The sequence below is a fragment of the Miscanthus floridulus genome, chromosome 6, assembly GCF_019320115.1.
Source record: "Miscanthus floridulus cultivar M001 chromosome 6, ASM1932011v1, whole genome shotgun sequence".
Classification (NCBI taxonomy): domain Eukaryota; kingdom Viridiplantae; phylum Streptophyta; class Magnoliopsida; order Poales; family Poaceae; genus Miscanthus; species Miscanthus floridulus.
In genome coordinates, this window is record NC_089585.1 from 119,953,982 (window position 1) to 119,967,731 (window position 13,750).

Genomic DNA, 13,750 nt, shown 5'->3' on the forward strand with positions numbered 1-13,750 from the left:
GGTGAGTTTTCTGCATTCATCCTTGACTCCTTGTCTTTCGTTGGTTGCCTCATCACACTTGCTTCTTGTTTTATAGGATCTATAGGAGATGTCAAGCCGCAAGTCTCGTTTCCTCTAGATGGAGCACACCTGGGAGGACGAGATGTCGTGGTGGGTCGCCGAGCTTGAGCGTGAGCTAGAGTCCACCCGCCACGAGTCCCAAGACCGGGTGGTAGAGGTGATCGATGCATGGGAGGGCAGAACTGCTCATGGTGGAGCAGGTGACCACCGCCGAGCAGGGGCTTGAGGCGGTGAAGGTCTGTCAAGCGAAGACCGAGGCAGCGCTATGGAAGTCCCTGTCGGAGACTGAGGTGGTGCTCCAAAGTACCCTAGAGACCCTAGAGACAGAGCAGAAGGCCTGATCAGAGGCCGACCAGGAAGTGCTCATGCTCTGGGGCTAGGTGCTTGGGACTAAGGAGTTGAACGCTCGGTTGCGCGAGTAGGTGACTCAGTAGGAGGAGGGACTCTCCATCCTTGAGAACACTCGCCTTGGTATTTACCTTTCTGCTTTCGGTGTCTTGGTTTTTTCCTTTAGCCTGCTTCTGAGCTTGTCATCCTTCTTCTAGAGTTGGGCGGAAAGGTTGGGTCATTAGAGTAGGACCTAGAGATAGCCAGGGTGATGATTGGCTGGAATGTAGAGGCACTGGCCAAGACCCTTGAAGAGCGATATGCTCTTGAGGGGGAACTCGACCAGCTTCGCAACATTGCCCAGGTCGTTGTCTTAGAGGTCTTTGGGTTGGCGCCAAGTACCAGAACGCCCGCATCCAATGGGATGTTCTATGGAACGTCGAGGGTGCTGACATCGGTGGTGGCACACCACTCGGAGCTAGACTTCACTGCCATCTGTAGTGGGTACACCGATGGCTGGAGCCCGAAGGCCATCCATGAGCTTGGGGAAAGCTTGCTGCCACACGCACAGTAGGTGCCCAAGCAAGTCTCTGTGCAGTGGGTGATGGATGTCCGCCATGTGAACGCAGCCGAAGGCGCGCACTAGGAGGATGTCACCCAGACTACGGATGGCGTAGAGCCTGTGTTGGAAGCAAACGTCGCCTCGCCTCCATCCGCCCCAAGTGTCATCTAGCTAGAGAGTGAGCAGCCCCTACCTTCACCGGTCATGCCGTCAGTCGATGCTGTCGGGCAGCCACAATAGGAATTAGAGTAAAAGTAGATTAGTAGATGTAAAAGTTAAGTTCCTAGGGGAGCCCCTGTGTGAACAGTCCGTATTGACGAATACATCAATTTTTCGTTTTGTGATGAATTTACTTCGTTCAGGGAAGCTTGTCCCGTCTGTTCCTTATTTTTACCTTAGCATAGCTTTGTTTTTATTCTTTCTTCTTCGCACCTGCCCGTTTGTCCCATAGGCTACAACCTTAAGAGCCCAGGCATGGCCCGCAAGGCTTAGCTACTCGTAACCATAGGTAGAGGCAGGGTGCAATCGGTCGGAATGTTGAAGCAAAGTTATGTAAGATAATTAAAGGAATGGACTACCCTTTCGTTCGGGTAAAAAATATATTTGCCATATGCTAGTAAACAGGAAGAGAGGTGGTACCGCACCTCCATGGAGCCCCCAAGCGACTTGGGCTGAAAGTGTTCTGGCCGGGGTGCTTTGTAGGAGCGAACGTTGAATGAAAAAATGGTAAGACCGAATTTTTAAGGGAAGAAACGACGTAACTGTTCAATATTCTAAGTGTTGGAGAGAACATCGCCGTTGTCGTCCTTCAGTCGGTAGGCGCCCGATCGGATTACTTTGGTCACCGTATAGGGTCGATCCCCACCGCCTTAGTTTCCTCGAGTGGGCGGAAGGCCATCGAGGGGGTTGGTTTGTTGCAGTCTGGGACTACCGGGGTCGATGCTTCCTCGAGCCATGGGAGCTCAGAAGAATTGATGACCGCAGTGGTGAGCTCGTAATGCTCGCGGTCGCATGTGAAGGCGTGCGAGAAGGTGCTACCCACAGTGATGATGCTGTTCGGTCCTAGCATCTTCAACTTTAGGTAGGTGTAGTTAGGGACCACCATGAACTTAGCGTAGCATGGCCACCCCAAGATGGCGTGGTAAGACCCTGGAGTCCACCACCTCGAAGGTAAGCACCTTCGAGCAGAAGTTGGCTCGATCTCCAAACATGACAGGCAGGCCGATCTGCTCGAGCGGGTATGCCTGCGCTCCTAGGATCACGCCGTGGAAGGGAGAGATCGTTGGTCAGAGCTCCGACCGGGGGATGCGCATGGCGTCGAGGGTGTCGACGTAGAGGATGTTGATGCCGCTGTCTCCGTCCATCAGCACCTTGGTGAGGCGCTTCTTGCGAACAATGGGGTCGATGACGAGTGGATAGCACCCCGGTCTGGCGACGTGGGATGGATGGTCCCTCCGATCAAAAGTGATCGGATATTCCAACCAGTGAAGGAAGGATGAGACAACCGTTTCGGCGATGCACGCCTCTCGATAGCGCACTTTGTGCTGGCGCTTGGAGTAGATGGCATCGGATCCCCCAAAGATCATGATGCATTCCTTGGGTTTGGGGAAGTCGTCCCCATCCTTGCCCACCATGCCTTCTTTCTTGGCTACTGCCTCCTTGCCCTTTCCTTCTTTTGGCCCGCCGGCCTATTGCAGGAAGCGCTTGAGGAGCCGTAGTCCTTATAGAGGTGTTTGATGGGGTAAGCATGGTTGGTGCAGGGGCTATCCATGAGCTTGCCGAAGTGGTCAGGCAGGCCCTGCTGGGGCTGCTTGCCCGTGTGATCAGCTACGGCTACCAACGTAGAGTTGGTAGGTCGGCGCCGATCCTTCTTGTTCTTCTTGCCCCTCTACGTGGAGGGGCTCTCGTCTTGATCCTCATGCTTGGCCTTGCCCTTATCCCGGCCTCCATTGAAGACCACTTCGACCACCTCCTCGCTGGAGGCGTGGTTCGTGGCACGAGGCTTCAGGTAGCCAAGCTTCTAGATCAGGGACTCGCAGGTTGTCCTAGAGAGGAATGCGCTAATGACATTTGTGTCGACGACATCAGGTAGCCAGTTGCACCACCTTGAGAACCTACGGATGTAATCCCACAGGGACTCATTGGGCTCCTACTGGCAGCTCTTGAGGTCCTAGGAGTTTCCAGGGCAGACATACGTCCCCTAGAAATTCCTAACGAAGACCCGCTTGAGGTCCGCTCAGTCGCGGATGCTGTCGTGTGGGAGGAATTCGAGCCATGCTTGAACATGTTCCCCCACATAGATGGGGAGGTACTGAATGATGAAGTGATCATCATCCACTCCTCTGGCTCGGTAGGTGAGCCAAAAGTCTTTGAGCCATATTTCGGGGTTCATCTCCCTAGTATACTTGGCGATGTTGGTAGGCGGTTGGAAGCGCTATGGGAACGGTGCTCTCTGGATACATCGGCCAAAGGCCTGTGGTCTTGGGCCATCCGGGCTGGGACTCCGATCGTCCAGTCGGTGACCACGCCTAGGGTGTGTCTCCCCGGTCTCCTCGATGTTCTAGTCGGAGCCTGTGTCATCTGCTCTCACTGCCGCCTGATGGACGTCATCATTATGCCAGGCCCAACACCGATTGCTGATGACGCTGTGAGCGTCTTGGTTCGTTCTGAGTGCATAGGCGGTCGGTGTGGAGCGGGTGCCGGGTCAGGCTATGGCGCAACTATGCCCTCCTGTGCCATGCTCGGCGGCTATAGCGGTGAGTGGATGGAGCGATTCATCTGGTGCATCCCCACTCCCCTGGTGGGGAGAGAGGTTGTGAGTCGATGTCGCGATGCGGAGCTCTCCGCCTATTGAACAGTGGCGGTTTCCACCAGTGCCCGGAGGTTCCGGTGGATAGCCTGTTCCTTGGGGTTGTTTGGCTCAGGAAGGCCACGCAGAAGCATCGCTGCCGTGGCGATGTTTTGGCCAGCCTGAGCGAACCATGGGGGTTGTTTCCCCCGTCCATGATGTTGCGCTAGACCTGGCAGGCACAACCCTAAGCGTCGCTCGCTGGGTTAGGCGCACGGGGCGCATCATGGTGCACCGAGCGTGCTGGCGCAGGTGGTGGCTGGTTCTACCGCCTTTGTCATAGCTCCTCACCGTGCGCCTGGGCACATGCAAGGGCATCCGCGCAAGGGTCCAGAGGGGTGTGGGTCTAAAGAGACTCCACTACCATCGGCAGCTGTCCTGAGGCGTTCGCCATAGCGCACTCCCGAGACAGAGGGTGGCTAGGTGCCACGACATCATCGATGCTGGAGCCGTTGCTCTCAACATCATCATCCAAGAGGTCGTGAAAAGAGGTGGGAGCGTAGCTCACCATCCCCATGAATTTGAATGTGAGAGGGGGCGGCACCAACATCCTTCGGAGCCCCCAAGCGTCCGCGTCCATGGGGGATGCGAGGCCGTATGGGAACCGGTTGCATGGCGGTCACGGTAGGGACAACGGGGTCCCTTCGGAGAATCGGCAAAAGATAGTAAATAGCAAGTAAATAACAAAGCGTACATTACTCATAGTGGGGTTTGAGCAGAGCGTATGCTCGGAACAAAGTGTAGGCGCCTCGCCATTGAAGTCATCGGGTGCCCTAGAGCCTATGGAGGACGCGCCTCCTCCGACAGGCGCTGGAACAAATGCCTCCTCACGGAGGTGCAGCACGCCGAGCCGGTCAGCGACGAAGTCTAGACTTCCGAAGAAGAAGGCCTAGGACGGCTCAAAGATGGGAGGATCCCACATCCCAATAGGTGGGAGTGCGGGAAACTCCAGTGAGCTGAAGCGAGTCATATCGCTTGAGCCCACCATGGCAGAGATGGCGGAAAAGTGGGTCATCCGATGACTAAAAGTGTGAACGTACGACGCCAACTGTCGGTGCAGAAAGTGACCAACACGTAAATATTTGTAGTTTTGTCGTACGTTGTAATCAGATGTGGCCTAGCACTCAATGACATAGGGTTTATATTGGTTCAGGCAACGTGCCCTACGTCCAATCTGAGTCGGTCGGTGACTTTATTCCTGAGCCCAGGTGCTCGAAGTTTGCTGTGGGGTTACAAATGGAAGGGAGAAAGATGGGGGGTGTAAGAGGTCCGGTCAGACTCTGGTCTGAAGGGCCGAGAGTGACGGGAGCTCCGCTATGTGTTAAGTGTTCGAACGTCTATTGTTCGTTGGGATCCTCGATCGTTTGGATCATGTGTATGTTGTTTGAGTTGTCCACTGATCCTCTTGTTGGGAGAGAGCACATCCCCTTTTATAGATGAAGGGGACAACCTTACAAGCGAGAGAGAGAGTACGTATACTACTAAGTCTTGTTGCCCATGCCGTCGGGTATAAGATGATTGTAGTCGCCCATAACACTGTTGATGTCAGACGCATGTGGGAGGTTTTTACTATGTTCTCCATGTAGGGCAAATGATGGCGCCTACAACACTATTGATACCCAGAGGCATGTGGGGTGAGTCTTACCGTGTTTGTCTGGTATGGGAGTTGATGGCGCCCACAATACTGTAGGGTAAATATCGACGCCCACAACACTGCTTGGGTTCTGGCATGCCTGGAAGGTTGCAGGGCACCCTTCTAGCATGTCCTGTCGGTACTGTCCTGTAGGTATACAAGGTACGGTCATTGGTTTTGTGGTTGACTTGAGCGTCCTGCTTTACTTGCTCCACCCGTTTCCTAGTCCTCCCCGAGCAGGCGTCCCCGGTCGGTTGGTCCTAGTCGGCTCCGACTACGCCAGTCGGAGAAGAGCTGTAAGTAGGGGTTTGGTGTATCCCCAGTCAGAGACGCGGGTCGGAGTCGGAAGCGTTGTTGGCCAGGCCTTCCGGTCGGAGAGGCGAGCCAGAGTCGGAAGCAAGGGATGTTCCTCCTTGGCTAGGCCTTCCGGTCGGAGAGGCGGGCCAGAGTTGGAAGCGAGGCCATCCAGTCGGAGAGGCGGGCCAGAGTCGGAAGCGAGCGCCGTTCCTCTTTGGCCAGGCCTTCCGGTCGGAGATTGGATCGCCATTCTGGTCTATCGTTAGATTTTTGGGCTGGCCCAGGAGTTGCGCGTCGTTGGTAACGTTATCTATTGGGCCGAGCCTTTGTTGGGAAGCCGGTCCATAAGGGACCCTGGGTCTATGAACCCGACAGGAGGTTTTGGGGGTTGCAGCCACGACATGGTGGTGGAGGCTGGCGAGACGACAGCGGAGGAAGGTGGTTGGGCGGGGCTGGCAGTGGGGGCGTTGCGGCGGAGCTCTTCGACGTCATGCCCTAGGATTAGGGGGGCAGGGTCGAGGGGCGGGGCGGCTTCCTCCACCGGCCGCCGATGGTGGGGGCACAGGTGAGGACGAAGATGGGGACGTCGCCGGTGCGCTTCCCCATGGTTAGTGGAGGGTGGAGGTGGGAGGTGGGCGACGCGGCCGACGGCGAGGCAGCTACTGGTCGGTGGTGGCCAGGGAGGAGGGGGAGGGGGCAGGCAGGGCAACGCGAGGAGGAAGACAACATGAGCGCATGACCGGTCATGTCATATCGGCCTCCCTAAAAAAGGTTCTAGACAGGCCCGTTTAGAACAAAGGAAAGGCAAATAGAGGAAAGATTTGGAGATTGGTCTATTTCACAGGAATTAAAATATCCACTTGGACCTAAAAATTTGCGGAAGGCCGAGGGAACGAGCAGAAGTGTGTGTGAGAGAGAAGGCACCGCACCGAGCATGACGGAGCTGGTGCTTCGGCGACCGAGAGTCAGAACTATATGCAAGTCAGGTTAAGTGCTATGCTAAACTGCTAATGGTTACTGCAAGACTTAGGCTGCGTTTGGTGGCGCTCTCAGCGGCTCCGGCTCTGCTGCGCACGTCACTGTGCGCTGCCCTCAAAAGGCTCCTGCTCCGCTTGCCACCAGACATGAGCCTGAGGAGCTAGGTTTTGGGTCCTCCGGTCGGCTCCGTCATAGTGCAGCTACATTGAAGGAGCCGGCGCCGGTCGGAGCCCCTCCAAACACAGCCTTACAGTTTGCCGTTGCATGACTATAGCAACTCAATCTCGATAATTTATCTTGACGAATTCATCAATGCAGACAAACAACACACAATTAGCAAGAACCACAGCACGTCCGCACCGGCAGATAGGACCTGTTTGGTTGGAAGCCAAATTTTGTCAAGCCAATTTTAGGGCAAGCCAAAATATGGATACATCAATATTAGGGTAAGCCAATATTTTGGTAAGAGAATGAAAGTTTGGTTTGCTACCAACAAGAGAGAAACAATGTTGTGTTGCCAAAAATTTAGAGGGCATTGCCAAAATATTGGTACCACACCAATTGAGTGCCAATTCTTTTGAACTTACCCTTATTTTAGTTTGCAAAGATTGGCTTGCAACCAAGCAGGCCATAATCTCTGTCCCCTGCAGGGTGTAGTCTGTGGCACAGATTTGGTCAGGAATTCTGCTCCAGAATTGGGCAAGCGAAGAGTTTTGGCTGAGCTGCTAAAAAAAGCTTTGGCTGAGACTGAGATTCTTTCCCTTGCTTACCAATTCGTTGTATGGAAGCAAGAGCCGACGCGATCTCTTTCGGTTGAGGAAGATTCTTGAGGTAGCCAGGGGCCAACGTCCATGATAGCTACTTGATCCACGAAGGACATTTTTTTGTGAAGGTTTTTTTATTTGGGAGTAACCTTTGCTGCGAAGTTACTGACGCTAATAGACTCTTGGAAGTTGGAAGCTCGTATTTGGCAACTGAAGTAGCATGGAATATCGTCGCCATGCAATGCAAATCGTCCCTACAAACCGAAAGGCACATCGACAAGCACGTATTATTTTTTTTTAAAAAAAAGTCAGGCCGCCTCGTTTTTGTCTCTATCGTGTGGCCCCATATGGTATGGAGATGCTTTGCGGCTCCAATCACTGTTCAATCACAAATCAAGCGACGAACCGAGGAATATTGTGTCCGCACGGTGTGAGTATCCAACTGGAAACTGTTTTAGGTCGGTCTCGATGAAAGTTTCATATGAGCTTCATTTGCATTAAATAGGTTAGAGCTTTATTTGCATTAAATATGTTATCACGTAGACATTGTTGATGATATGACAGTGTATTTAAGAAAAGAGAGAAGAAATGAGTTTTATCTAGGGCGCGTTTAGTTTGGCAATGCATATGGCACGATTCTTCACCGTAGCATTTCGTTTGTATTTGTGAATTATTGTCCAAACATTGACTAATTAGGCTCAAAAGATTTATCTCGCAAAGTTAAAGCAAACTGTGCAATTAGTTTTTGATTTTGTCTACATTTAGTACTCCATGCATGTACCGCAAGTTTGATGTGACGGTGAATCTTCTTTTTACATAGTGCACTTTTAGAGAACTAAACAAGAGCTTAGATGGAACTCTTTTGGCGTGATTACCAACTCTATATGAGTCATAAAATTTTTGAGCCTAGACTCCTAGTGGTACAAGTTGTAGTATCTGTATTCTACACAACACACTCACACCACCATACATATGCACACAAGTCATAAAATTAAATGTCTTTGAAATCATATAATGAAACTCTCTATTCAGAGTAGATGTTTCATTCAAGTTTTATTTTATTTTATATGACATGGCAATCTTGATAACGTCGCCGTAAAACTCTCCGCTGACACTGGCCTTGGTATCAATGCTGCGATAATGATGGCTGGCAATGAGTAAATCAAAACGTTTAGACATCAACATGAGTAGTAGCTACACACTGACAAGGCATATTACTGAGGCCTCACTTGGAACCATTCACAATCCATTGCTAACAACTAACATTCTCCCGTGTATTCGCTCCTAAAGTTTGCTAAAAGTTTATTGCATCAATCTAGGATGAGATACAGAGATAAGAAAAGAACAAAGAGCACAGTTTGACAAACAGCGATAGCTAATTTATATTACTCTTGGAGAAACCAATAATTTATTGTGTGGCAAGAAATTTCCCAGCAAGCCATGCGTTGACGCACTAGGAACATAAGTCTTTCCTGCCTCTGCCTGTTGCCTCCCCTGATCCCCTCCCCTCTTTCCTACTGTCAAGACTCAAGACCACCACTGCTGGGAGGCTACTCGGGGACGGACGTCCCTCCATGGCAGCAAACTCCTTTCCTTCACAGGTGCACATGCAAATCCTTGTTGCTTGCTTCAGATTTTTTTTTTGAACCTTTTCCATGCCCATCTTCCTTTTAAGTGCGTTTTATCAGGTTTCTGTTCGACCCTTTTTTGGGCCCCCCTTCAAGAGAGATCTGTAGCGGAATCCGTGTTACGCATGATTTAGGCCCTGTTTGGTTGAGCTGTGGCTGTGGGAAAAAGCTGCTGTGGGCTGTGAGCTGTGGAAAAGCTGCTGTGGGCTGTGAGCTGTAGAAAAGCTGAAAGCTGTTTGGTTAAACAAGTATAAAATATACATTTTATCTTTATCTCTCTTGAAACAACTATGGAAGAGCTTTTTATTCCACCAATTTCGAAAAGCAGAAAGCCAAAAGCCAAAAGCAGGGTCAAACCAGCTTTCAAAAATGAACTACGGAAAAGCAGCTGCTTCTGAAAAAGCACCCTCCAAAAGCAGCCCCTTTGGTTGGGCTTTTGGCTTTTGGGGCCAAAAGCCAAAGCCAAAAGACCAACCAAACAGGGCCTTAGTTAGCAGTTAGATCTGTAGCCAAATCCATGTTGTTCACGACAAGGATTTCCATGTTATCAAGATAATTGCTTTCTGACGCAAACTGAACTTGTTGTCCTGTCTAGTTCTATGTTTAGCAATTCCTATGTCAGTTTATCTGTTAGCTTTTTTAAACCTCAATCCAGGAAAAAATATGTACGATGATCATATTTACAGAGCTTATGTTTTTATGGAGACAAATTTGACAACCAATTAACTATCTGATGTAATATTTGTCTTATATGTTCCTGTACTGAACAGTAAGAGGATCTTCATAGTTAAGCTCGTCAATTAACGTTGTCTTGTGCTATGACCTATTTCTACTTGATTACAACTCTGATATGTGTTTTGGTGTATTGAAAGCATGGAATGAAGTTAGCAGCCAACTTACAGCTGCTTATTTATGGAATCAAGAGCTATGCTTTTCTTTGCGTCCAATGGTTGGCCTTTTATTTTTTGTATTAGACTATAGTTGGGTGCCTATAATAAATTTTAACTTAGGGTGTGTATGCTTATGCTCCTTCTTTGAAGAAGTCTGAAGCCAGATTATTTTTCATTATCTAAAAAAGTGTAGTCATAAAAAGAATCTTTCATGTTTCACAATAGCTGATTCTTGATGGAAACTGAGCTTACTGCCAAGCTTAGTCCTATGTAGTTAGCATTTGCAAGGTTCTTTGCTACTTTCTTTTTACGCCTCAACCTCGGTTAGAAATATGTTGAAGGGTAGTAGGCAGCATCTTGGTACGCTTTTTGCTAGTTATAAATTCCAATTGCTTACTGCAAGCGCATGATTTTGCAAGAGGAAAATGAATTATCCGAATAAGAACACTGTTAGTTACAAATTCCAATTGCTTACTGTGAGTGAGCATACATTTTTGCACGAGATCTTAAAGAGTTGCTCTAAGTACACATTGTACACCAACTTAGATCAAAGAAGACATAGTGCAATGGCTTAGGGCAATGAATTTTGGTTGGGGGCCAAACTAGCAGTGCGAGGCGTGTTTTTCTCCTCTATGGTCTTCGGACCACGGTGTTTTGGCACCTTAGGTGTCATGTGTACATAAACCTTTTTTCACTATTTAATTGAGCAGCAGAGCTCCTGCCTTTTACTTTCAAAAAAAGAAACACCAACTTACACTTTTCATTGTGACTTGCGTAGTTCAAATTCCTATACAGCTTCTTGTGGTAGTGGTACTAAGTACAAACTGATTCCTAGTTGTTTACCCCTCTGACATTTTTATTCCTTTGTGTTGAAAGCATGGCCTAAAGTTTAGCACTCAGCTTTCCTGCAATGTTTGGGGCGTCTGACAGACGTTGATATTGAAATCAGCACTGATATCCGAGAGATAATTTGTTACTCGCCCAATAAAGTTTCCTTGTGTGCTGACCTGATTTGTAGTCCCTCCGGTTTGCAAATATTCGACGTTTTGGAGAAGAACAGTCTCCAAATCATAGCTTTGACCACTATTTCTATTAGAATATAAATATAACTGAAGAAATTTATGGTTGTTATGAAATTACTTTTTCCCTATGAATATGATCTTCAAGTTTCTATAATAAATACTTTAAAAATTATTTGTAATCAAAGTTTTAAAGGTTTGACTATGGTGCCTTTGTAAGCATGGCCTGAAGTTTTGAAGCCAACTTGCAGCTATCCTACATTCTTTTGTCGTCATAAAAAGGATCTCCATGTTTCACTGTAGTTGTTTCTTAAGAAAACTGGTCTTATCGCAAGCCTAGTCTTTTGAATCAGCATTTTATTAAATGCTTACATGTGAATCTATTTGCCAGGTTGTTCAGTACTGGCATGTTTACAGCTCAATTAATAAGTTTTCTGAATGCCAGTCATATGTATAGATCTGTTGAGAAGTAGTTCCTTCATTTTTTTAGAAAAGGGAGTACGCGAAAATCTTGATCAAACCTTTGTTAGTTAGGTATACTGCTGCTTATGTACACGATTTTGCAGAAGGGGAACGAAATTAGCCAGCTGTAATTATAATGTGTGCTGTTTGTGTTATGGTAGCGACCTGGATAGTTCATATTATATATTTTCAGAGTATATTTTCTATAGTTAGTTAAGCGCATTTATTAGCAGTTTACTTTGTGGTATGAATTGATTACTAGTTGTTTACCTACTGACATGTATTCTGGCATGTTGAGATCATGGCCTTAAATTAAGCTTTCAACTTTCTTGCAAAGTATTGTGGTCTCTAATAGACATTATTATGAAATTAGCTTAATTTCAGAGACAGACTTTTTTATTCCCCGATGGACTTTTCTTTTGAAGGTAAAGAGTACAATGGATGACCCAGAGTTGAATGCTCCTCCCAAGAATAATCCAGAGGAGGAGCCAAAGCAGGCAACAAATAAGGTACTGAAGCGTACCACATCATTCGCTCAAGGCACTATTGCCACTGCGACCGGCTTCCTCACAGCAGCTTTCTCGGTGCGCAAAGATGCTCTGTTGCACCGGCACGTCCTGGTGGCCGGCGGTTGCTTCCTGGTGATTGCATACCTATCTGCGCTCCTGCTGGTCTACCTGAAATTGTTCTTGTCAGGACACAGGCAGCTGCATAAGGGGCACATCCGGTTCATCCAGTTTCTCTGCATCATCAGCGGCGCGGCGCTGGTCGCGACGAACTCCTTGCTGCTGCTCCTCATAAGTGAAGGCAGCAGCTTGTTGTCTCTCAATCTGCTGCCCATACAGGGCCTCATCGGCATTCTCGCGTACCACGCGACGCCGACGGAGGACAGCATGCGCGACGAGGCGTTCGAGGCGGGGATCAAGAGCGGCCGCAAGGTTGCCCTGTTCGCCACCGCGACGGCCTTCGCCGTGCAGACCACGCTCCTCTTCGGCTACCTCAAAAACTCCAGCTTCCGGGCATTGGGCCACCGGTTCGACCTCTCCGTGTCCTTCCTGGCGTCGGCTCTCAGCGTGTTCCTGGTCGTGGCCACCTGCATGCCGCTTGGGTACAGGACTAGTGCCGCGAGGGACAAGGTGCTGTCCCTCGTGAGGTACCTAAAGGACGCCGTCATCGCCTTGCTCGCGGTCACCGCGGTGACTATTGCCAAGGAGTTTCTCGGCGGCGACACCGTGCTCGCGCTCTTCCCGGAGATCACCATAGCTGCCATGTATTATGCCGTGAACCTGTTCACTGACGACACTGCAGAGCAGGACCGAGATGAGGTTGCTGAGCCCAAGATGGAGATGTTGCCGACTACCGTCGTCGCCACGTTCGGCTTCGGCATGCTGGGTGCGGCCTACGCCGCGCTGCTTGGAACTCCGGAGTACGACATGTACACGAAGGCGCTGGTGTTCACCTTGCTCGCCGCCGTCGTGTCCAGCCTGGGACGGGTGGCGGGGCCACTCTGCAGCCCCCCGCGCGACAAGAACGCGGCGGCGTGCGTGGTGTTCCTGAGCAACATCCTCCCCATCGTGGAGATGCTGGTGGCCGTCCCGCTCGCCGCAAAGGTTGCCAGTAATGCCCTCCCCGCGTCTTAGGAACAACTGTCTGTATTCTGTTTAACCTACAAGGTACCGTTGATTTATCGTACAGTAAATGTTTGTATGCCAGTCATATTTTTGTATGTCAGTTGAACAATGTTGTTACTACCAGCAAACAGCCACAAACAACTCCCATAACAAAATTCTTGCAGAAGGAATGTCTGCCTGTGTAAAGCAGATAGAAGGTTTCTTTTGTAAGTATATACTATAGTACACATGACTGGCTGACTGCAACTTGTTCCATAACTTTTAAAAACAAAGAATGATTGAGTAAACTGGTGTTTTTTTTTAGAAAAAAACTGGTGGTTTTATTCACATGCTGGAGCAAGTTAAGCCTCCAAAAATAAATTGTAATTGACGTCTCCATTGAGGTGTAGCCTGAAGCTCAGATTTGGTAGGCAATTCTATATACAACCAGACTTTTCAGGCCTCTCCGTTTGGGCAGGAGCGTATTATGCAAAAAGAGTGATTTTTCTTTACGGTGAAGTGATTTCAAATACTACTACTTCTAATGGAGTAGTAGCTGCTCTTGATGCCGTTTACCCTATGTACTTTCCTGAATAACAACAGAAGAAACATTTGTGGGTGAGGCCGTGTGTGATAGAAACAAAATGAATAAATGCACGCAGAGTGGAGGTT

The 13,750-nt window shown here is 49.2% G+C and overlaps 1 protein-coding gene across 1 annotated transcript; it reads left to right on the forward strand.

Moving 5' to 3' along the window:
* The first annotated feature begins 8,695 nt into the window (after positions 1–8,695).
* Positions 8,696–13,481, forward strand: LOC136459324 (uncharacterized). The gene is made up of 2 exons (XM_066459191.1): positions 8,696–9,070; positions 11,894–13,481. The coding sequence occupies exons 1-2, from the start codon at positions 9,044–9,046 to the stop codon at positions 13,106–13,108; spliced, it is 1,242 nt and encodes a 413-aa protein (XP_066315288.1). The 5' UTR covers positions 8,696–9,043; the 3' UTR covers positions 13,109–13,481.
* The last annotated feature ends 269 nt before the right edge of the window (positions 13,482–13,750 follow it).